Raw genomic sequence first — 22,894 nt, 5'->3', positions numbered from 1 at the left:
CAACTAATAGATTTTATTTTCCATTGAATTGTCTAGTTTCTCCTTTCAGTTTTGATATAATAATAACCTTGTGACAGAGCAGGGGGTTTGGTGACATTAAGAAGCTGTTCATCAGTCTTTGTGCAACGTGACACACACTGGGGTCAGAGGTCAAGGACACACAGCCTTATTGTCTCATCTCACAGCGATGATGAACAGCACCCTGCCAAACCACACCACAAATATAAGGTGATTCTGATTCCTGGAAATTGTATTAATCTCTGACCAGGAGGTCATGCGCGCCTGCGTGCGTGCGTGCGTGCGTGCGTGCGTGCGTGCGTGCGTGCGTGCATGTGTGTGTTACTAGTGACGGCCAGATGTACCACGAGTATAGCAGAATTAGAGAAATAATCATTTAGAATTTTCCTGGTTCTTAGAGAAAGCGTTGTTTTATGGTAAAAAGAAAAATATGTGTGGAGTTAGGCTTACTCTATAAGGTTAGGGTTAGGATTAGTATTGGACATTTTAGAGGTTAGGTTTAGGATAGCCCTGAAACATGACTGTCATATCATGACAGTCATGGAACCACTTGTTCCTGATTTGAGAATATTTTACATTTACAACCGCTACATCTACATAAATGTTCAGATTTCAAATATAAAGTGCTGATCCCCAAGCCACGGATGTAACAAGTTAAAGTGTACCGGTCTAAGTACCCGTATCCTCCGTATTGTTCAATGAAAAGCATTTAAATCCGATTAGTAAAACATGTTTTGAATGTGCATTCATAAAATCGGCGTACTAAAATATTGATGTCCTATAGTAATACAAACGTGTATGTCTGTCTGCAGCTATAATGTCTCATTCCACCAGGCTGTTCTGCGTTACATTTATTGTGCATTCTCTAATATTTTTCAAACAGGTCAATGACGACTATATGTCATTTTCTTTAATTGATAACCATCCCTCCAGGCTATATGAGATAAGCTTCCCACTATACCAACTAGCCAATTACGACGCTCCTACCCCCTCCAGGCTCTGGCATGTACAGTAGCAGAACTATAGCCAATTGCAGGCATCAATATTCACCATTTATAATAAACATTTTAATGTACACAATGTACACATTTAACTGAGTCAAATGTGTTGTAAGTTACTAATATAAATACACAAATTAAAGAGCATCACCAGCCTGTAGCTTATTTTATTTTTTTAACAGTATTTTCACTTTCTTAAAGGAAAGTTTAGGGTGAGACTGCCTGACACACAGAGGCAGCTCATTCCAACGAGGAATATCCTTGCAGAGATGTGTAAAACACACACACACACACACACACACACACACACACACACACACACACACACACACACACACACACGCACACACACGCACATACGCACACACACACACACACAGACGTAAAGGCTGTTCAATAGCACTGATTTATGAAAGACAATAAAAAAGTTGAAAAACGGAGATAGGAGGTTTGCGCCCGACAGTGACGATTTGCAGTCATCTCCTTCATCTTCGTCATTTCTCTCTCTCTCTCTCTCTCTCTCTCTCTCTCTGTCCCAGTGTAAACAGAGTGCATACTGGGAGTGTGTAGATGTATAATCCATCCAGTCAGACATTGTAAACAACATCTCTCTGTGTTGATAAACACTTCCCCGCCACTCTAATGAATTTATGCTAATGCCTTATTCATACATTCCCGCGCGCGTTCATGTATTTGCGCGTGTTTGCGTGCTTGCGTGCACATGTGTGAATGCGTGCGTTTGCGTTTGCATTTTGCGTGCGTGCGTGCACTGGCAGTGAAACAGTTAATCGAACTAACCGATTGAATCTGAATTCTGATAATCGTGTCATTTCATCAAAACACATTATTCTGGGGGTGTCCATTAAGTAGTAATGCTCTGTGTATGACAACAATAAACATTTATTTATGCCGGGGAGCAACAGTGCAACCAGTCGTCTACAGGAAAATGAACTTTGATTCATTGCTGTGTGTGTGTGTGTGTGTGTGTGTGTGTGTGTGTGTGTGTGTGTGTGTGTGTGTGTGTGTGTGTGTGTGTGTGTGTGTGTGTGTGTGTGTGTGTGTGTGTGTGTGTGTGTGTGTGTGTGTGTGTGTGTGTGTGTGATATAACTGTTATCGGAAGAAAATGAATCAAAGTCCATTTCCTTGTACAGTCAGACTGAGATCCACTCGTCAGTCACAGACTGAGGCTGATGCGACACGAAAATCAAACCGAGAGGCAAATATCAATCGATCAATACAGAATAGACGGACAAATCATTTGAACAACCTGGCAGACCGACAGACTGTTATCTGCTACAATCTCCACTGAGGTAAGAACAGCAAATTATAAATAATATTTTCTTTTCTTTTGTTTTCTTTTTTCTCCTAATAAAATTGTTTTTAAGCTGTTTTGTAAAGCGACTTTGGGTACTAGAAAAGCGCTATATAAGTCTGATGTATTATTATTATTATTATTATTATTATTATAAAAAACTGCTAAAACTATTACCGTTACTGAATACTATAACCACAACTACTACTACTAGCCTACTACTACTACTACTACTACTACTAGTGATACTCATAATATTATTGTTGTTGTTTTGTCTTAAAGCATTCCTCTGCATGGTGCAACAACATTCTAGATCAGGTTTCTGACTGGCAGACAAAATGGCTTCCGGTTTGACTGGTCAGGAAGAGGAGCTGACCTGTCCCGTGTGTCATGACATCTTTAAACATCCTGTTGTGCTGTCCTGTGGCCACACCTTCTGCAAAGACTGTCTGCAGGAATGGTGGATGGATAAATCAACAAAAGAATGTCCTGTTTGTCAGAGGAGATCCTCTAAGGGCTATGCTACAAACTTCGCGCTGAAGAACCTGTGTGAGAATTTCTTGAAGGAGAAAGGCCGGAGCTCCTCGTCGGTGAGCTCTGAGGTCCTCTGCACCGCACACGGTGAGAAGCTCAAGCTCTTCTGTCTGGACGACCAACAGACGGTGTGTGTCGTGTGTCGAGATTCAGAGAAACACCCCGGACACAAGTTCTTACCCGTGGATGAAGCGTCTGGACGTTACAAACAGAACGTCCTGGAATCACTGAAGCCTTTAAAGGAGAAACTGAAGGTCTTTGATAAAGTTAAAAAAGATTACGACAAAACAGAAAATCACATCAAGGTTCAGGCCAGGAACACAGAGACACAGATTAAGGAACAGTTTCAGAATATTCGTTGGTTCCTACAGGAGGAAGAGGAGGCCAGGATCGCAGCTCTGCGGGAGGAAGAGGCTCAGAAGAGTCAGGAGATGAAGGAGAGGATTGAGGGTCTGAGCAGAGAAATGGAAACCCTCTCCAATGCAATCCAAGCTGCTGAGGACCAGCTGAGAGCCGATGACCACGTCTCATTCCTGCAGAACTACAAGACCACGATAGAGGGAGTCCAGCTCACCCTGCAGGACCCACCGCCGGTCTCAGGAGCGCTGATAGACGAGGCCAAACACCTGAAGAACCTGACCTTCAGAGTCTGGGACAAGATGAAGGACATTGTCTCCTACACTCCTGTCATCCTGGACCCCAACACTGCTCATCGATATCTCATACTGTCTGATGATCTGACCAATGTGAGACGTGTAGAAGAGAAGCAGCAGCTTCCTGACAACCCAGAGAGGTTTGACCACTGGGGGTATGTCCTGGGTTCTGAGGGCTTTAACTTGGGGTCTCACAGCTGGGATGTTGAGGTTGGAGACAATAAAAGATGGAACGTAGGTGTGTGTGTGGAGTCTATCCAGAGGAAGGGAGACACAGTGAGTGGAGACTGGTTTATACAGTTCTATGATGGTGAATACTTAGCATTCTTCACATCAGGGCCTGTTGATGGGTGGACTGATCTCTCAGTGAATCAGAAACTCCGGAGGATCAGAGTCCAGCTGGACTGGGACAGAGGACAGCTGTCCTTCTCTGATCCTGATTCTAATACACACCTACACACCTTCACACACACTTTCACTGAGAGACTGTTTCCATACATTAATAATACTGATGTTGATGGTCCGTCTCTGAAGATGTTACCAGGGAAGATCTGTGTCATTCTGTTAAACCACAGTTAGAATGTCTAGCACCCAATAAAAAAACAATGGATTATATTGATCTGATATTGATTAGAAGTTACCTATGTCCATGGTAATCAAAGCAAAGCAAAGTTTGTTGTTTACCCAGGGTGTCGGACTAAGTACGAAACTTGTTTCCAGCCGGACCCTGCATGGAAGCCTTGCTCAAGGGCTATTCCGCGGTGATTCATGATTGATGTGATGAATTGGGGAATCGAACTAGGGACCTTCCGGTATCAAGGCCGCCCCTCTAACCACTAGGCCACCGCTGCCACCTAATCTGAAGGGGTTGGTTTATGGCACGTTTATGGCACGTTATTAATTATAACATTTGAATTACATGTGATTATTTAATGAATGTATCATTCAGTTTTACATTGCTTTGGTATTATAGACAGACAGAACAGACAGACAGACAGACAGACAGACAGACAGACAGACAGACATTCTTTAGTTAAACAGATAAAATGATTCCTGATAACATATTTTAATAATTTTATTTTGTAGTGCATAAACGATCATTTTGTAATTATATTTATATAACAGTGACATGTTTGATATGTTTATTACTGATAACATGTTTTATATTGTAGTGTTTGTCATTTATGGATCAGGTTTGAATTTTATAGTTTCTATGTGACAGTGATGATGTCTGTTGATGTATTTGATCTTATTAAAGATGATGAGAGTAAAGTGAGTCAGATGTGTGTTTGTAACAGTCAGCATTCAGCAGATCATACACTAGATAGAAGGTTTATAAAACACATACTGTACATACAGAGAGTGGTGGACAGTATTTTGTATTATTTTTGCAAGCTCATGAATTTCACATTTCAAATAGAAAGATTGTATTTTTTACTCCATTACATTTCGAGGAAGTAAGGGACTCTTCTGACCCAAACTTAACAAAAATACATTATGCATTAACTAATTAAGCCGTGTTTCATATAGTGAAAATAGCAGATCTACAAGCTTAAGCCTTTTTCAGGCCAAGGACCCCTTAGCTGAGAGAGAGATGAAGCAGGGATTTAATATTTTATACATACTGTATACAATTGTGTTGGAGTTTAAACTTTTACGTTTCATAGATAGCTTCATAGACTTGTTTGTATTACAATACAATACTCTATTTTTGTCCAGATTGGACAAAATTACATATTTTTTCATTAAAAAAAAGTTACATAGTGCCTCTTTAAGTATATGTGTGTGTGTTAGGGTTTTCACCAACTAGTGACTAGTCGACTAGTATAACCACTAGTCGACATTGTTGGTACTAGTTGAATAGTTGATTTGACAAGATTTCCTTTGCATTGTTTTAATGCCATTACTATTATTATTATCCTCCTGCCTTAATTTTTTTTATCAAAAGGGGGTCAAAAGTATGCTCAATAATAGGCTATTATTGGACAATAACCCCCTTTTTAGTATCCTTGGAGACACTGCTGTGCTGCTGTGCCAGAAGCGCTTCCCTTAAAACCGCATAAAAAAATAAAGGCAGGAGTATAATAATAATAGTAATGGCATAAAAAAATATATATATATGTTTTACAGGTTAACATCGACTACCACTGGGTCAAATTAGTCGACCAGTAAAAATCTCTAGTCGTGAAAGCCCTAGTTTGTGTGTGTGGTGTGTGTGTGTGTGGGGGGGGGGGGGGTGCGTGTGTGCGTGCACTGAGAGTGAAACAGTTAATCGAACTAACAATGTAATCAAAAAGAATTCTGATAATATGTAATTTAATCAAAACATTATTCAGGGAGTATCCATTGAGTACTAATTCTCTGTGTATGACAAAAAAAACATTTATTTATGCCTGGGAGCAACAGTACAACCGGTCATCTACAAGAAAATGAACTTTGATTCATTGGGGTGTGTGTGTGTGTGTGTGTGTGTGTGTGTGTGTGTGTGTGTGTGTGTGTGTGTGTGTGTGTGTGTGTGTGTGTGTGTGTGTGTGTGTGTGTGTGTGTGTGTGTGTGTGTGTGTGTGTGTGTGTGTGTGTGTGTGTGTGTGTGTGTGTGTGAAAAGAGATTCACTCGTCAGTCAGAGACAGAGGCTGATGCGACATGAAAAACAAACCGAGAGGCAAATATCAATCGATTGATCAATAAATAGATCAATTAATACGTAACAGGGTTGTTATTGTGTTTGAAGTTCGTCAACATTCATGTGTATTTTGGGTTAATCTATGCAGGGCTCCCTCTTATTTTCACTCTGGTGTAACAGCGCCCCTTGTGGCGGGTGTTTTTTATATTAGTCACTGGCTGAGCCATATAAGGAGAGTTGCGTCACCTCCGTCCACTTCATCGGGCCAGGTCTTATACAGAGCCTTCTATTGGTTAATAGTGACAAAGCCCTGAACCGGAAGTTTATGGAATGTACTGAAGTCTATGAGCTTATGTAACTATTTCCAGTTGACATGAACCAACGTGACCGACGCGGCGCTGTTTCTGCTTCCTCATTGGTGGAACTCTCTAATACAAGGCTCTGGTCACTGGCAACCAACAGCCCCGCCCCCTCTTGCTGCTGCATTTCCTGGTAAAGGTACGTTTAACACAAAGCTCTGCGATTTTTCATGTATTAAAGTTACAAAACGCTAATTTCACTTAAATCAAAGTATATGTCGAGTGATATGAATGTTGTGGTCATGTTTTGCAATTGTCAGTAAGTTAAAAATTGTACTGCGTGCTTTGTGTGTCGTTCTGGGAACTGTCCATAAGTCCGGACGTTCCCACCTCTTCAGGAAACACTACCCTTCCTCTTTGCCTGGCCTACTTGTTGTTAACTAGTTGTACGAACGCTTGTTTTGTTGTTGTATTGTTTTATTGGATCTTGTTTAGTCGATACACTTATTTGTTTTAGCTCTTGCTCATTTGATTTTGCCATTTTGTCTCGTCTCGTATTTTGTTTAAGAAAGTAGGTAGCTGATATATTGCACTTTTACCTTAGCGCTAGGTATACTCTTGGTTGCTTGTTTTTGCAGAGAATGCACTTAAGACTTCTGGTGATTAGTAGTTACGTTCCCTACCTATGTTGAATACACTTATTGTAAGTCGCTTTGGATAAAAGCGTCTGCTAAATGACTGTAATGTAATTTAATTAGTCCGACAACGTGGCTTCCGCGTGCGGTTAGGGTTTGGTATAGGGTTAGGGTTAGGGTTTGGTATAGGGTTAGGGTTAGGGTTTGGTATAGGGTCAGTAACCGTCGGAAAAATGAGCCGTCGGCATATTGACGCGGACGCTGTTGTTCTGACATGATAAGTTTCAAGGTGCAGCTTGGTATTATTGCACAACAGCAATGACGATGCCTTTTGAAATGTATTGTTTGTTCTGGTGTTTAGGGGCAGAGCCGTGTCTTAAGCAGTGGTGGAAAAAGTACTCAAATGTTTTACTTAAGTAAATGTATCAATACTGCAATGCAGAAGTACTCCGTTACAAGTAAAAGTCTGGAATTAAAAATGTACTTGAGTAAAAGCACAAAAGTATTGGTATCAAAATGTACTTAAAGTACCAAAAGTAAAAGTACTAAAATGTTTGAAAATAGCAGATCTACAAGCTCACAACGCGTCACGTTGTGAGCTTGTATATCTTCTATTTTCAAATAGCTTAGGTATAGAATATGGTTAAAGTGGTTAATGTATGTTTTATAATGTAATAATTTATATCTGAAAAGTAACTACTAACTAAAGTTTTCAAATAATTGTAGTGGAGTAAAAGTACAATATTTGCCTCCGAGATGTAGTGGAGTAGAATTAAAAGTTTATGCAATTGGAAATACTCGTAAAAAACACCTAAGAATTGTACTTAAGTAAAGTACTTAATTGAGTAAATGTACCACATACAGTACTGTATGTGTTGTTGTTGTCTGACAGGTACGTTTTGTGAAGGGAAACATGTTCATTGTTGTTTAAATGATTTTATTTTTATGTCGATTGTTGCATTGTTGTATTTTCTAAAATACTAAAACACAGGTTCATGGCTAAATCCATGTCAATTAATTCATGTTGGTTATTTTTTGGTTGTTGAAACTATACGATCACACTGAATATTATAATTCAACCCTCTTATGATGCTGCATTTCCTGTTATGGGGCAGAGCTGTGTCTAAGTGAGTCTCACACCACCAACCACATACTGTATGTGTTGTCTAACAGGTTTGGCAATACATGCTGTGAACCTGAGAGAAGTTGTGGCGTCGTCCATCTGCTGGGAGTGAGCCAAAAGTTATTGGTCCCGGGTTATAAATAGACGGACAGATCATTTGAACAACCTGGCAGACCGACAGACTGTTATCTCCTACAATCTCCACTGAGGTAAGAACAGGAAGATTATGAAAAAGTGCTAAAACTATTACCGTTACTGAATACTACGACGACCACTACTACTACTATTATTATAACTACTACTACTATAACTACTACTACTATTGATACTCATAATGTTATTGTTGTTGTTTTGTCTTCTAGTATTCCTCTGCATGGTGTAACAGTCTCAGAGAACATTCCAGATCAGGTGTGTGACTGGCAGACAAAATGGCTTCCCGTTTGACTGTTCAGGAAGAGGAGCTGACCTGTCCCGTGTGTCATGAAATCTTTAAACATCCCGTTGGGCTGTCCTGTGGCCACACCTTCTGTAAAGACTGTCTGCAGGATTGGTGGATGGAAAAATCAACAAAAGAATGTCCTATTTGCCAGAGAAGATCCTCCAAGGTTTTTCCTCCAAACTTTGCGCTGAAGAACCTGTGTGAGAACCTCTTGAAGGAGAAAGCCCGGAGCTCCTCATCGGTGAACTCTGAGGTCCTCTGCACCGCACACGGTGAGAAGCTCAAGCTCTTCTGTCTGGACGACCAACAGCCGGTGTGTGTCGTGTGTCGAGATTCAGAGAAACACGCCGGACACAAGTTCTTACCCGTGGATGAAGCGTCTGGACGTTACAAACAGAAGGTCCAGGAATCACTGAATCCTTTAAAGGAGAAACTGAAGGTCTTTGATAAAGTTAGAACAGATTACGACAAAACAGAAAATCACATCAAGGTTCAGGCCAGGAACACAGAGACGCAGATTAAGGAACAGTTTCAGAATATTCGTCGGTTCTTACAGGAGGAAGAGGAGGCCAGGATCGGCGCTCTGCGGGAGGAAGAGGCTCAGAAGAGTCAGGAGATGAAGGAGAGGATGGAGGATCTGAGCAGAGAAATGGAAACCCTCTCCAATGCAATCCAAGCTGCAGAGGACCAGCTGAGAGCCGACGACCACGTCTCATTCCTGCAGAACTACAAGACCACGATGGAGGGAGTCCAGCTCACACTGCAGGACCCACCGCCGGTCTCAGGAGCGCTGATAGACGAGGCCAAACACCTGAAGAACCTGACCTTCAGAGTCTGGGACAAGATGAAGGACATTGTCTCCTACACTCCTGTGATCCTGGACCCCAACACTGCTCATCCATGTCTCATAATGTCTGATGATCTGACCAGTGTGAGACATGTAGAGTGGCAGCAGCTTCCTGACAACCCAGAAAGGTTTGACCACTGGCGCCAAGTCCTGGGTTCTGAGGGCTTTAACTCAGGGTCTCACAGCTGGGATGTTGAGGTTGGAGACAATAAAAGATGGTTCTTAGGTGTGTGTGTGGAGTCTTTCCAGAGGAAGGGAGACACAGGCAGTGGAGACTGGTTTATAGGGTTCTATATTGATAAGTACGCAGCATTCTTCACATCAGGGCCTGATGTTAAGGGTACTGTTCTCTCAGTGAATCAGAAACCCCAGAGGATCAGAGTCCAGCTGGACTGGGACAGAGGACAGCTGTCCTTCTCTGATCCTGATTGTAACACACACCTACACACCTTCACACACACTTTCACTGAGAGACTGTTTCCATACATTATTAATGGTCATGATGATGGTCCGTCTCTGAAGATGTTACCAGGGAAGATCTGTGTCACTCTGGAAAACCACAGTTAGAACTTCTAGCGTCCAATAAAGAACAAAGTAATATATTGATCTGATATTGATTAGGAGTTACCTAAATCCATGGTAATCAGAAGGGATTGGTTTATGGCACGTTATTAATTATTGATTTTCAATTATATGTGATTATTTAATTAATGTATCATTCAGTTTTGAATTGCTTTGGTATTATAGACAGACAGACAGACAGACAGACAGATCATGCTTTAGTTAACTGAATGATTCTTGATAACATGCTTTTATTTTATAGTGTATAAACGATCATTTTGTAATTATATTGGTATAATGGTGACATATTTGATATGATTATTACTGATAACATGTTTTATATTGTAGTGTTTGTCATTTATGGATCATGTTTGAATTGTATAGTTTCTATGTGACAGTGATGATGTCTGTTGATGTATTTGATCTTATTAAAGATGATGAGAGTAAAGTGAGTCAGATGTGTGTTTGTAACAGTCAGCATTCAGCAAATCATACACTATAGAAGGTTTATAAAACACATACTGTACAGTATATATACAGAGAGTGGTGTAAAGTAACTGCATTTACTTGAGTACTGTGCTTCAGTACATTTTTGTAGCAATTATTACGGGGCCAGGCTTCCAGCATGGACCCGTTTTGTTATTGGAATTATTCTGTTTCTTCTTCTTCTTCTTCTTCTGCCGTTTTTGCCAGTTCTGGCTGACCCGTTTATACGCTTTTTACGAAACTCGGCCATATGATATATGGTCATGAAAAACTATCAAGAAATAAATCTCACAATCTTTCGTCAAAAGGTGGCGCTATAGCACTCAATTGAAAATGCCAACTTTGAACAGGTACAACTCATGCCCTGTTTGACCTACAGCCAATACACACATGCATCACCTCATGATGAACAATTTTCACACTCTGACTTTTGACCTCTGACCTTTAGATCTCCCACCATTTTGAATTATATGAAAAACAGTTAAAATCTATGGAATCCTGGGATTTTTGAGCGATTTGCACAAAACTTTTTAACACATGAACTTTGGACCTATGCCGACATAAAATAGGGAGCGGATTTTTTCTAAGTGAAAAAATGAAGCTTTAATGAGCCAATGAATATTGCAGTTTTATGACAATTATTCATCTGCCCCTAACACCTACATGCAGACTCACATTTCTTTGAAACATTGCAATAATGTAGAGGGTCATTCCAAATATCACTGAAACCAATCTTACTCCAATTGGTCAAACGGGGGCGCTATAGCAATTTTTTGAAAATGCAAACTTTAAACAGGCAAAAGTCATGCCTCGTTTGGCCGACAGCCATTAAACCTGCTTACACATGTGCCTTGACTCATGAGGAACACACATAGAGTTAAAAATAATAGAGAGGGCACCCGAAATCCCCTCCCATCCACTTGCATTGAGTTGCTCACCCAGCGCATGAAGCGAATTCACCCCTTCTTCCGGGTTAGAAAGTGTCATGGGCGTAGCCTATTTGAGGCCACTGTGATACGTTCAGCAACTTATCATTGCTTCTTTCTTTCATCTCTCTGCAATCACTGGCCCCGTATTATTGCTGCTTGCAGCTATATTTATACTTCTTTTTTTTTTGCAAGCTTCTGACTGTAACTTTTCAAATAGAAAGATTGTATTTTTTACTCCATTACATTTCTAGGAAGGAAGGGACTCTTCTGACCCAAACTTAACAAAAATACATTATGAATTAACTAATTAAGCCCTGTTTTATATAGTGAAAATAGCAGATCTACAAGCTTCCTCTTCCTTTTTCAGGCCAAGGACCCCTCAGCTGAGAGAGAGATGAAGCAGCGATTTTATACATACTGTATACAATTGTGTTGGAGTTTAAACTTTTTTCATACGTTTCATAGATAGATTCATAGACTTGTTTGTATTAACATACTCTACTTTTGTCCAGATTGGACAAAATTACATTTTTTTTCATAAAAAAAAAGTTACATAGTGCCTCTTTAATTATTCAAAAGTAGGCTACACATTACAAAGTGTATCAGTTTATTGCTGTACTGTACACCTAAATGATTTTATGTATTTATTTTCCAAAATAATTTAAAGATTTTCCAGAATCTATACTAGTGATGATAGCATGGGTCCCTGGACCCCCACCACTTTGAAAACCACTACTTGTACTACAGTGTGTATTATAGGTATATAAGTACACAGAATGTGATAATAGTGGCGTTTCTTTAGACCAGCACACGTTGATTTATGCTCATTCATTTACGCCTGTGTGTTTGTGCAGGAATGGCTGTGTGTGTGTGTGTGTGTGTGTGTGTGTGTGTGTGTGTGTGTGTGTGTGTGTGTGTGTGTGTGTGTGTGTGTGTGTGTGTGTGTGTGCGTGCGTGCGTGCGTGCGTGCGTGTGTCTGTGTGTTATAACTGTTATCAGAAGAAAATGAATCAAAGTCCATTTCCTTGTTTAGTCGTTCAGTCTTTTTATCAGACTGAAAATAGATCCACTCGTCGGTCAGAGACAGACTGATGCGACACGAAAAACAAACCGAGAGGCAGATATCAATCAATAACTACATAGATCGATTAACAGACGGACGGATCATTTTAACAACCTGGCAGACGGACAGACTGCTATCTGCTACAATCTCCACTGAGGTAAGAACAGGAAGATTATGAAAAAGTGCTAAAACTATTACCATTACTGAATACTACGACCACTACTACTACTACTACTATTATAACTACTACTATTATAACTACTACTACTATAACTACTAATACTATAACTACTAATACTATAGATACCCATAATGTTTTTGTTGTTTTGTCTTCTAGTATTCCTCTGCATGGTGTAACAGCCTCAGAGAACATTCCAGATCAGGTGTGTGACCGGCAGACAAAATGGCTTCCGGTTTGACTGGTCAGGAAGAGGAGCTGACCTGTCCCGTGTGTCATGACATCTTTAAACATCCTGTTGGGCTGTCCTGTGGCCACAGCTTCTGCAAAGACTGTCTGCAGGATTGGTGGACGGAAAGACCAACAAAAGAATGTCCAGTTTGTCAGAGGAGATCCTCCAAGGACCATCCTCTTCCAAACTTTGCGCTGAAGAACCTGTGTGAGAATCTCTTGAAGGAGAAAGTCCGGACCTCCTCGTCGGTGAGCTCTGAGGTCCTCTGCACCGCACACGGTGAGAAGCTCAAGCTCTTCTGTCTGGACGACCAACAGCCGGTGTGTGTCGTGTGTCGAGATCCAGAGAAACACGCCGGACACAAGTTCTTACCCGTGGATGAAGCGTCTGGACGTTTCAAACAGAAGGTCCAGAAATCACTGAAGCCTTTAAAGGAGAAACTGGAGGTCTTTGATAGAGTAAAAAAAGATAACGACAAAACAGGAAATTACATCAAGGTTCAGGCCAGGAACACAGAGACACAGATTAAGAAACAGTTTAAGAATATTTGTCGGTTCCTACAAGAGGAAGAGGAGGCCAGGATTGCCGCTTTGCGGGAGGAAGAGGCTCAGAAGAGTCAGGAGATGAAGGAGAGGATTGAGGGTCTGAGCAGAGAAATGGAAACCCTCTCCAATGCAATCCAAGCTGCTGAGGACCAGCTGAGAGCCGACGATCACGTCTCATTCCTGCAGAACTACAAGACCACGATGGAGGGAGTCCAGCTCACCCTGCAGGACCCACCGCCGGTCTCAGGAGCGCTGATAGACGAGGCCAAACACCTGAAGAACCTGACCTTCAGAGTCTGGGACAAGATGAAGGACATTGTCTCCTACACTCCTGTCATCCTGGACCCCAACACTGCTCATCCATGGCTCATGCTGTCTGATGATCTGACCAGTGTGAGACGTGTTGTAGAGGAGCAGCAGCTTCCTGACAACCCAGAGAGGTTTAACCACTGGCGCCAAGTCCTGGGTTCTGAGGGCTTTAACTCAGGGTCTCACAGCTGGGATGTTGAGGTTGGAGACAATGAACTCTGGCACGTAGGTGTGTGTGTGGAGTCTATCCAGAGGAAGGGAGTCACAGTGGGTGGATGCTGGTTTATAGTGTTCTATGCGGGTAAATACATAGCTTTCTCTCCATCAGGGCCTGATGTTAAGGGTACTGTTCTCTCAGTGAATCAGAAACTCCGGAGGATCAGAGTCCAGCTGGACTGGGACAGAGGACAGCTGTCCTTCTCTTATCCTGATTCTAACAGACACCTACACACCTTCACACACACTTTCACTGAGAGACTGTTTCCATACGTTGATAATAATCACACTGGTGGTACGTCTCTGAAGATGTTACCAGGGAAGATCAGTGTCACTCTGGAAAACCACAGTTCTAGCGCCAAATAAAAATGTAATATATTGATCTGATATGGATTAGGAGTTACCTATGTCCATGGTAATCTGAACTAATTGGTTTATGGCACGTTATTAATTTTGAATTACATTGATATCAATTAATGTATCATTCAGTTTTGAATTGCTTCGGTATTACACGGAACAGACAGATCATACTTTAGTTAACTGAATGATTCCTGATAACATGCTTTTATTTTGTAGTGTATAAACGATCATTTTGTAATTCTATTGGTATAATGGTGACATGTTTGATATGATTATTACTGATAACATGTTTTATATTGTAGTGTTTGTCATACATGGATCAGGTTTGAATTCTATAGTTTTTATGTGACAGTGATGATGTCTGTTGATGTATTTGATCTTATTAAAGATGATGAGAGTAAAGTGAGTCAGATGTGTGTTTGTAACAGTCAGCATTCAGCAGATCATACACTAGATATAAGGTTTATAAAACACATACATACAGAGAGTGGTGGACAGTAACTAAGTACATTTACTTGAGTATTGTGCTTCAGTACATTTTTGGAGCATTTATTATTGATTTTTTTGCAAGCTCATGACTTTAACATTTCATATAGAAAGATTGTATTACATTTCAAGGAAGGAAGGGACTCTTCTGATCCAAACTTAACAAAAATACATTATGAATTAACTAATAAGCCCTGTTTCAAATCTAGTGAAAATAGCAGATCTACAAGCTTCCTTGGTCTCTAAGGACCCCTTAGCTGAGAGAGAGATTAAGCAGGGATTTTATACTTTATACATACTGTATACAAACCTTTTTCATACATTTCATAGCTTCATAGACTTGTTTGTATTAACATACTCTACTTTTGTCCAGATTGGAGAAAACTAAAATGTTTTCATAAAAAAAAAGATACATAATAGTTTAAGTATTCAAAAGTAGGCTAGAAATTACAAAGTATATCAGATTATTGCTGTATTGAAATTAATTAATGTATTTATTTTCCAAAATAATTTAAAGATTTTCCAGAATCTATACTAGTGATAATAACAGGTCCGTGGACCCCCATCACTTTGAAAGCCACTACTTGTAGTATAGCATAGGTATATAAGTAAAAGAATGAGGTCATAGTGGCGTTTCTTTAGCCCAGCGTGCGTTGATGTATGCTCATTCATTTACGTGCATGTTTGTACATGAAGGGGTGTGTGTGTGTGTGTGTGTGTGTGTGTGTGTGTGTGTGTGTGTGTGTGTGTGTGTGTGTGTGTGTGTGTGTGTGTGTGTGTGTGTGTGTGTGTGTGTGTGTGTGTGTGTGTGTGTGTGTGTGTGTGTGTGTGTCTGTCTGTGTGTGTGATACCTGTTATCAGAAGAAAATGACTCAAAGTCCATTTCCTTGTTTAGTCGTTCAGCCTTTTTTTCAGACTGAGATTCACTTGTCAGTCAGAGACAGAGGACAGAGACTGATGCGACACGAGAAAACAAACCGAGAGGCAATTATCAATCGATCAATAAATACATCAATTAATATGTAACAGGGCTGTTATTGTGTTTGAAGTCCGTCAAATTGTGGCCCTTGTGGCGGATGGTGTTTACTTAGTCACTGGAAACCGATCCGGCAGACACGCCCCCTCATCCTGCTGCATTTCCTGGTATGGTACGTATCACACACTGCTCCGCGATTGTTCATGTATTAAGTTACAAAACGCTAATTTCACTTAAATCGAAGTATATGTTGAGTGATATGAATGTTGTGGTCATGTTTTGCAATTGTCAGTAAGTAAAACGTTTTACTGCTTTGTGTGTTGTTCTGACATGATAAGTTTCAAGGTGCAGCTTGGTATTATTGCACAACAGCAATGACGATGCCTTTTGAAATGTATTGTTTGTTCTGGTGTTTAGGGGCAGAGCTGTGTCTAAGGCTCCGTTTACACGACAACGCTCTCTAGAGAAAACGGCAAAATAAAATATCAGATGTGCCGTCCGTTTAGACGACAACGACGTTATAGGGGGGTTGAAAGCGCAATAAAGTGAAACCCCCTTCCAGAGTGTAAATCTTTGAAAACGCTCCGCCCAGTGTTGCCAGATTTTGCGAAATAAGCAACCAGGTCTATGAAAACCAGTCCAAAAGAAGCGACCAGGCTACAGCGTAGCCTGATCTACAACGTGTCGCGATGCGACGTGTTGTGACACGTTGTGAGCTTTTTGATCTGCTATTTTTTTTAAAGAAAAAAAAAGTCTTGAGATAAAAAACATTAACATTTTAACATTTTAACAATTTTAACACACATCTTGTATGGGGGTCCCTGAAACAAAAATATTTTCAGAAGGGGGGGTTTGTGGACAAATACATAATTTGGCATGAAGATGTTTATGAACCACTGGTTTAAACAACTTTAGGAAACAAGCCCAAATAAGCAACTACACTTTAGAAACAAGTCCAAAGTTGCTTATAATAAGCGGACATGGCATCCAAACAAACAGGAAGAAGACACGTCACCGCCACCTGGCATGCACACTATAGAGTTTTAAATCACTCTCGTGTCTCTGTGTAAACACAAATTAAAAAGTGACAACGCAACGGCACTTTGACGTTTTCTGTTCTGATCCGTTGCCGTGTAAACGTGGCCTAAGTGAGTCTCACACAACCAACCACATACTGTGTTGTTGTTGATGTTGTCTAATAGGTATGTTTTGTGAAGGGAAATATGTTCATGGTTGTATTCATGATTTTATTTATTTGTACAAGCGTTTGCATAGAAGTTGGTATTTTATTTGTATATCAATTAATTATGTTGAAACTATACGATCACACTGAATATTGTAATTCAACCCTCTTATGATGCTGCATTTCCTGTTGGGAAGAGCTGTGTCTAAGTGAGTCTCACACCACCAACCACATACTGTATGTGTTGTTGTTGTCTAACAGAGTTGGCAATATGTGCTGTGAACCTGAGAGAAGTTTTGGCGTCGTCAATCTGCTGGGAGTGAGCCAAAAAATAGGGGTCCCGGGTTACAAATATACGGACAACTAATTTGAACAACCTGGCAGACCGACAGACTGTTATCTCCTACAATCTCCACTGAGGTAAGAACACGGAGATTATAAAAAAAGTGCTAAAACTATTACTGTTACTGAATACTGCAGCAACAACTACTACTACTATTATTATAACTACTACTACTATACGTTATAGTAAACTCTACTAGTATTGATACTCATAATGTCATGGTTGTTGTTTTGTCTTCTAGTATTCCTCTGGTGTAACAGCCTCAGAGAACATTCCAGATCAGGTGTGTGACCGGCAGACAAAATGGCTTCCCGTTTGACTGGTCAGGAAGAGGAGCTGACCTGTCCCGTGTGTCATGACATCTTTAAACATCCCGTTGTGCTGTCCTGTGGCCACAGCTTCTGCAAAGACTGTCTGCAGGAATGGTGGATGGATAAATCAACAAAAGAATGTCCTGTTTGTCAGAGAAGATCCTCCAAGGACTTTGTTACAAACTTTGCGCTGAAGAACCTGTGTGAGAACTTCTTGAAGGAGAAAGGCCAGAGCTCCTCGTCGGTGAGCTCTGAGGTCCTCTGCACCGCACACGGTGAGAAGCTCAAGCTCTTCTGTCTGGACGACCAACAGCCGTTGTGTGTCGTGTGTCGAGATTCAGAGAAACACACCGGACACAAGTTCTTACCCGTGGACGAAGCGTCTAAACGTTACAAACAGAACGTCCTGGAATCACTGAAGCCTTTAAAGGAGAAACTGGAGGTCCTTGATGAAGTTAAAACAGATTACGACAAAACAGAAAATCACATCAAGGTTCAGGCCAGGAACACAGAGACACAGATTAAGGAACAGTTTCAGAATATTCGTCGGTTCCTACAGGAGGAAGAGGAGGCCAGGATCGGCGCTCTGCGGGAGGAAGAGGCTCAGAAGAGTCAGGAGATGAAGGAGAGGATTGAGGGTCTGAGCAGAGAAATGGAAACCCTCTCCAATGCAATCCAAGCTGCTGAGGACCAGCTGAGAGCCGACGACCACGTCTCATTCCTGCAGAACTACAAGACCACGATGGAGGGAGTCCAGCTCACCCTGCAGGACCCACCGCCGGTCTCAGGAGCGCTGATAGACGAGGCCAAACACCTGAAGAACCTGACCTTCAGAGTCTGGGACAAGATGAAGGACATTGTCTCCTACACTCCTGTCATCCTGGACCCCAACACTGCTCATCCTGGACTCATACTGTCTGATGATCTGACCAGTGTGAGACGTGGAGAAGAGGAACAGCAGCTTCCTGACAACCCAGAGAGGTTTGAACGCTGGCTCCATGTACTGGGTTCTGAGGGCTTTAACTCAGGGTCTCACAGCTGGGATGTTGAGGTTGGAGACAGTACAAGCTGGCACGTAGGTTTGTGTGTGGAGTCTATCCATAGGAAGGGAGACACACATGGTGGATGCTTGCTTATAATGTTCTATCAGGGTAAATACACAGCATTCTCCACATTAGAGCCTGATGATGAGTGTACTGATCTCTCAGTGAATCAGAAACCCCGGAGGATCAGAGTCCAGCTGGACTGGGACAGAGGACAGCTGTCCTTCTCTGATCCTGATTCTAACACACCCCTGCACACCTTCACACACACTTTCACTGAGAGACTGTTTCCATACATTAATAATAATCGGATTGATGGTCTGTCTCTGAAGATGTTACCAGGGAAGATCTGTTTCACTCTGGAAAACCACAGTTAGAACATCTAGTCAAATAAAAATGTAATATATTGATCTGATATTGATTAGGAGTTACCTAAATCCATTGTAATCTGAAGGGATTGGTTTATGACACGTTATTAATTATACATTTTTAATTACATGGGATTATTTAATTAATGTCATCATTCACTTTTGAATTGCTTCGGTATTATAGACAGACAGACAGACAGACAGACAGACAGACAGACAGACAGACAGACAGACAGACAGACCATGCTTTAGTTAAACAGATAAAACTATTCCTGATAACATGCTTTTATTTTGTAGTGTATAAACGATCATTTTGTAATTATATCGGTATAATGGTGACATGTTTGATATGATTATTACTGATAACATGTTTTATATTGTAGTGTTTGTCATACATGGTTCATGTTTGAATTCTATAGTTTCTATGTGACAGTGATGATGTCTGTTGATGTATTTGATCTTATTAAAGATGATGAGAGTAAAGTGAGTCAGATGTGTGTTTGTAACAGTCAGCATTCAGCAGATCTTACACTAGATAAAGTTCATAAAACACATTCATACAGAGAGTGGTGGACAGTAACTAAGTACATTTACTTGAGTACTCTGCTTCAGTACTTTTTTGGAGCATTGATTTTTCTTTCTTTTTTTGTAAGCTCATGACTGTAACTTTTCAAATAGAAAGATTGTATTTTTTACTCCATTACATTTCCAGGAAGGAAGGGACTCTTCTGACCCAAACTTGACAAAAATACATTATGAATTAACTAATTCAGCCCTGTTTCATATAGTGAAAATAGCAGATCTACAAGCTTAAGCCTTTTTCAGGCCAAGGACCCCTTAGCTGAGAGAGAGATGAAGCAGGGATTTTATACATACTGTATACAATTGTGTTGGAGTTTAAAGGAGACACACCATGAATTTAAAAAAAATATTTGATATTTAATATCATATGGTGTATGTCCCTCAAACCATTTTCAAAAGGTTTGAGCCTAAATCAACACTCAGATATACTCATCCCAAGTCAATTCTCTCAGGCTTATAAAGCACTTTCAGCTGCAATACCAAAACGTCCTGTTGGGTAGAGGGGTGCTACTGAGCAATTCTGTCTGTCAAAATACATGGGCAGAATGGTTCGTGATGTAAGCAAACATGCCATTTCTGAGATGGCCTGTTCAGACACGCCCATTCTGAAAATCTCTGAAATGAGAATGAATGACTGAATGTTAAAAAAATATATATTTTTTGGGGTACAAGAGACACTGGGGAGCCCAAAAAATACAAAAAAAATAACAAAAAAAAGTGAAATTCATGGTTTGTCTCCTTTAAACTTTTTTCATACATTTCATAGATAGATTTATAGACTTGTTTGAATTAATATACTCTACTTTTGTCCAGATTGGACATTATTTTTTGTTTAATTAAAACAAATATACATAGTGCCTCTTTAAGTATTCAAAAGTAGGCTATAAATTACAAAGTATATCAGTTTATTGCTGTATTGAAATCAATTAATGTATTTATTTTCCAAAATAATTTAAAGATTTTCCAGAATCTATACTAGTGATGATAGCATGGGACCCTGGACCCCCATCACTTTGAAAACCACTACTTGTACTACAGTATGTAGCATGCAGGTATATAAGTACACAGAATAAGATAATAGTGGCGTTTCTTTAGCCCAGCGTGCGTTGATTTATGCTCATTCACTTACGTGCATGTTTTTGCAGGAAGGGCTCTCTCTCTGTGTGTGTGTGTGTGTGTGTGTGTGTGTGTGTGTGTGTGTGTGTGTGTGTGTGTGTGTGTGTGTGTGTGTGTGTGTGTGTGTGTGTGTTTGCATCCAGAGCTTAGTAATCATGCCCCCCCCCCCCCCCCCCGCGCCCCCCCCATCATGGCAGACAGGTGTTATTAGGTTGTAATGAGAGCCATGATGGATGCATCTGTAATGTGGGGCTGTCATCCTCTGCTTGATGGGGGCTGACACTTCACATTACAGGGACAATATCTGAGGGGAGGAGACGGAAGTCTGCACCGGGACAGCAGCTGTGTCATTTTAGATTTTAGCTATACATAAATATATATCTACATACATTTAAAAAAAATAACTCTTAGGACAGTGGTTTAGAGTCAGACCAGTGGTTCTCAACCTGTTCAGACCGTGACTCCCCAAAATAATCATATTTGAACTGGAGACCCCCCCCAGATAAATATTGTGAAAAATAGCAGATAGGCGTTGAGAGCTTGTAGATCGGCTATTTTTAAATGTTTTGCCTCTTTCTTATATTAATGGGCCCGTTCGAAAATACAGCACTGAGCGCACTGGCCAATAGGCTACAAACTAATAGGCGAGTGTGCTCCGGTGCGTAATTTCCGAACGCACCCATTATAATTTGACAAGTTGGCCAATGTTTGACCAGTTTTTATAGTATAGTTTGTTGATGACGTTTGATGCTGTAATGGTAATTCTTTTTTGGTATTAAAAATGTCTTAAAAAGTCTTATAAACTGTCACTTCACTGTCATCTGGGGACCCCCGCAAAATCATCCTGATCCACAGGTTGAGAACCACTGCTTTAGAACAGTGGTTCTCAAAAAATAGCAGATCTACAAGCTCACAGAGCGCCTATTATTTTAACACTTTTTTTTAAATGTCTTGAAAGTGTTGAATCCTATTTTTTTTCCTTTTTTTTAAAGACAAATCTTCTCTTCTTGGGGCCCCTGACACAAAACATTTTCAGATGGGGTGGGTGGCGTCCCTGGCCAATTGTAATTGTCACGATAACGTGTGAGGTCTTAATGGGTTATACAAGGCATCATCGCCGGAACGTTTTAACACAAGATGAAGACACAATATGACACAAGCAATTTTAAAATTGGCTCCCAACTCTGCCAATTTTCCACTAACAAAGCTCATGTCAGTCCTGTTCACTCATCTAACTCCATCTAAATGGAGCTTTTTTCTCTCTCTCTCTCTCTTCTGCGAGATAGACTCAGTGTTGCCAGATTTTGCGAGAGAAATAAGCAACCATGCAGGTCTACGAAAACAAGCCCAAAATAGACGACTATTATAGGCTATACATGAGCCACTTTAAACCTATATATACATTGGATATTTCAAAATAGCCGATGTACAAGCTCACAATGCGTGACGTGGCGCGTTGTGAGCTTGTAGATCTGCTATTTTCAAACAAATCTAGAAGAATTTGTGTAATATTTTTTGAAACATTTTAACTACACAAATCTTGTATGGGGGTCCCTGGCATAACATATTTTCAGATGGGGGTCCGTGGACAAATGCATATTAATCTGGGGGTCCGTGGACATGTTTGCTTCCAGTCGCTAGTTTAAAGTCTTCTTTCAATCACCATGATGCGTTTTGGTAAATTATGGTCCCATTTATGTTTTAATTGAAGTAGGGTATGCTGTAGGATACACAATCAATAGCATTAATTCCTCACCCCTGCTCATTATTCGGACCGGATATATAGAAAGATGTCGGATTTGAAATTGCTGAAAAATAGGCTTCATTTCAAGGGGCCAGCCTGACATATTTACAATGAGGCCAATACGGAAGTGAGACAGTTCATATGAATGCCCTGTTTGGCGCTGTTTTACGCGTTTTACCCCTGCGGGTGTCAGAAAGCAATTATTTTAACGCAAGCGGATGGGTTTTTGACAAACTTTAGACTAGATTTTCTTACCTTAATAAAAATTGTCATAAATTCTATATGCTTCCAGTCGCTAGTTTAAAGTCTCCTTTCAATCATCATGATATGCATTTTGCTAAATTATGGTCCCATTTATTTTAAAATTGACGATAAAGTAGGC

The 22,894-nt window shown here is 40.5% G+C and overlaps 4 protein-coding genes across 4 annotated transcripts; all 4 read left to right on the top strand.

Moving 5' to 3' along the window:
- Positions 1 to 2,272: 2,272 nt before the first annotated feature.
- On the top strand, positions 2,273 to 19,079 carry LOC311048662 (zinc-binding protein A33-like; the record flags this gene model as incomplete). The annotated part of the gene is made up of 2 exons (XM_084061923.1): positions 2,273 to 2,326; positions 17,590 to 19,079. Exon 2 carries the CDS (start codon positions 17,652 to 17,654, stop codon positions 19,077 to 19,079), a length of 1,428 nt encoding a protein of 475 aa, XP_083918049.1. The 5' UTR covers positions 2,273 to 2,326; positions 17,590 to 17,651.
- On the top strand, positions 2,667 to 4,094 carry LOC311048664 (zinc-binding protein A33-like; the record flags this gene model as incomplete). Its single annotated transcript, XM_084061925.1, has 1 exon — positions 2,667 to 4,094. The coding sequence occupies one exon, from the start codon at positions 2,667 to 2,669 to the stop codon at positions 4,092 to 4,094; it is 1,428 nt and encodes a 475-aa protein (XP_083918051.1).
- Positions 8,254 to 10,308, top strand: LOC311049128 (E3 ubiquitin-protein ligase TRIM35-like). The gene is made up of 2 exons (XM_084062597.1): positions 8,254 to 8,404; positions 8,558 to 10,308. The coding sequence occupies exon 2, from the start codon at positions 8,624 to 8,626 to the stop codon at positions 10,046 to 10,048; it is 1,425 nt and encodes a 474-aa protein (XP_083918723.1). The 5' UTR covers positions 8,254 to 8,404; positions 8,558 to 8,623; the 3' UTR covers positions 10,049 to 10,308.
- Positions 12,924 to 14,366, top strand: LOC311048663 (nuclear factor 7, ovary-like; the record flags this gene model as incomplete). Its single annotated transcript, XM_084061924.1, has 1 exon — positions 12,924 to 14,366. The coding sequence occupies one exon, from the start codon at positions 12,924 to 12,926 to the stop codon at positions 14,364 to 14,366; it is 1,443 nt and encodes a 480-aa protein (XP_083918050.1).
- Positions 19,080 to 22,894: the final 3,815 nt, after the last annotated feature.

Source organism: Gymnoscopelus microlampas (assembly GCF_963454915.1).
Source record: "Gymnoscopelus microlampas genome assembly, chromosome: 7".
In the NCBI taxonomy this organism is placed as follows: domain Eukaryota; kingdom Metazoa; phylum Chordata; class Actinopteri; order Myctophiformes; family Myctophidae; genus Gymnoscopelus; species Gymnoscopelus microlampas.
This window is presented reverse-complemented; position numbering and strand designations above follow the sequence as displayed.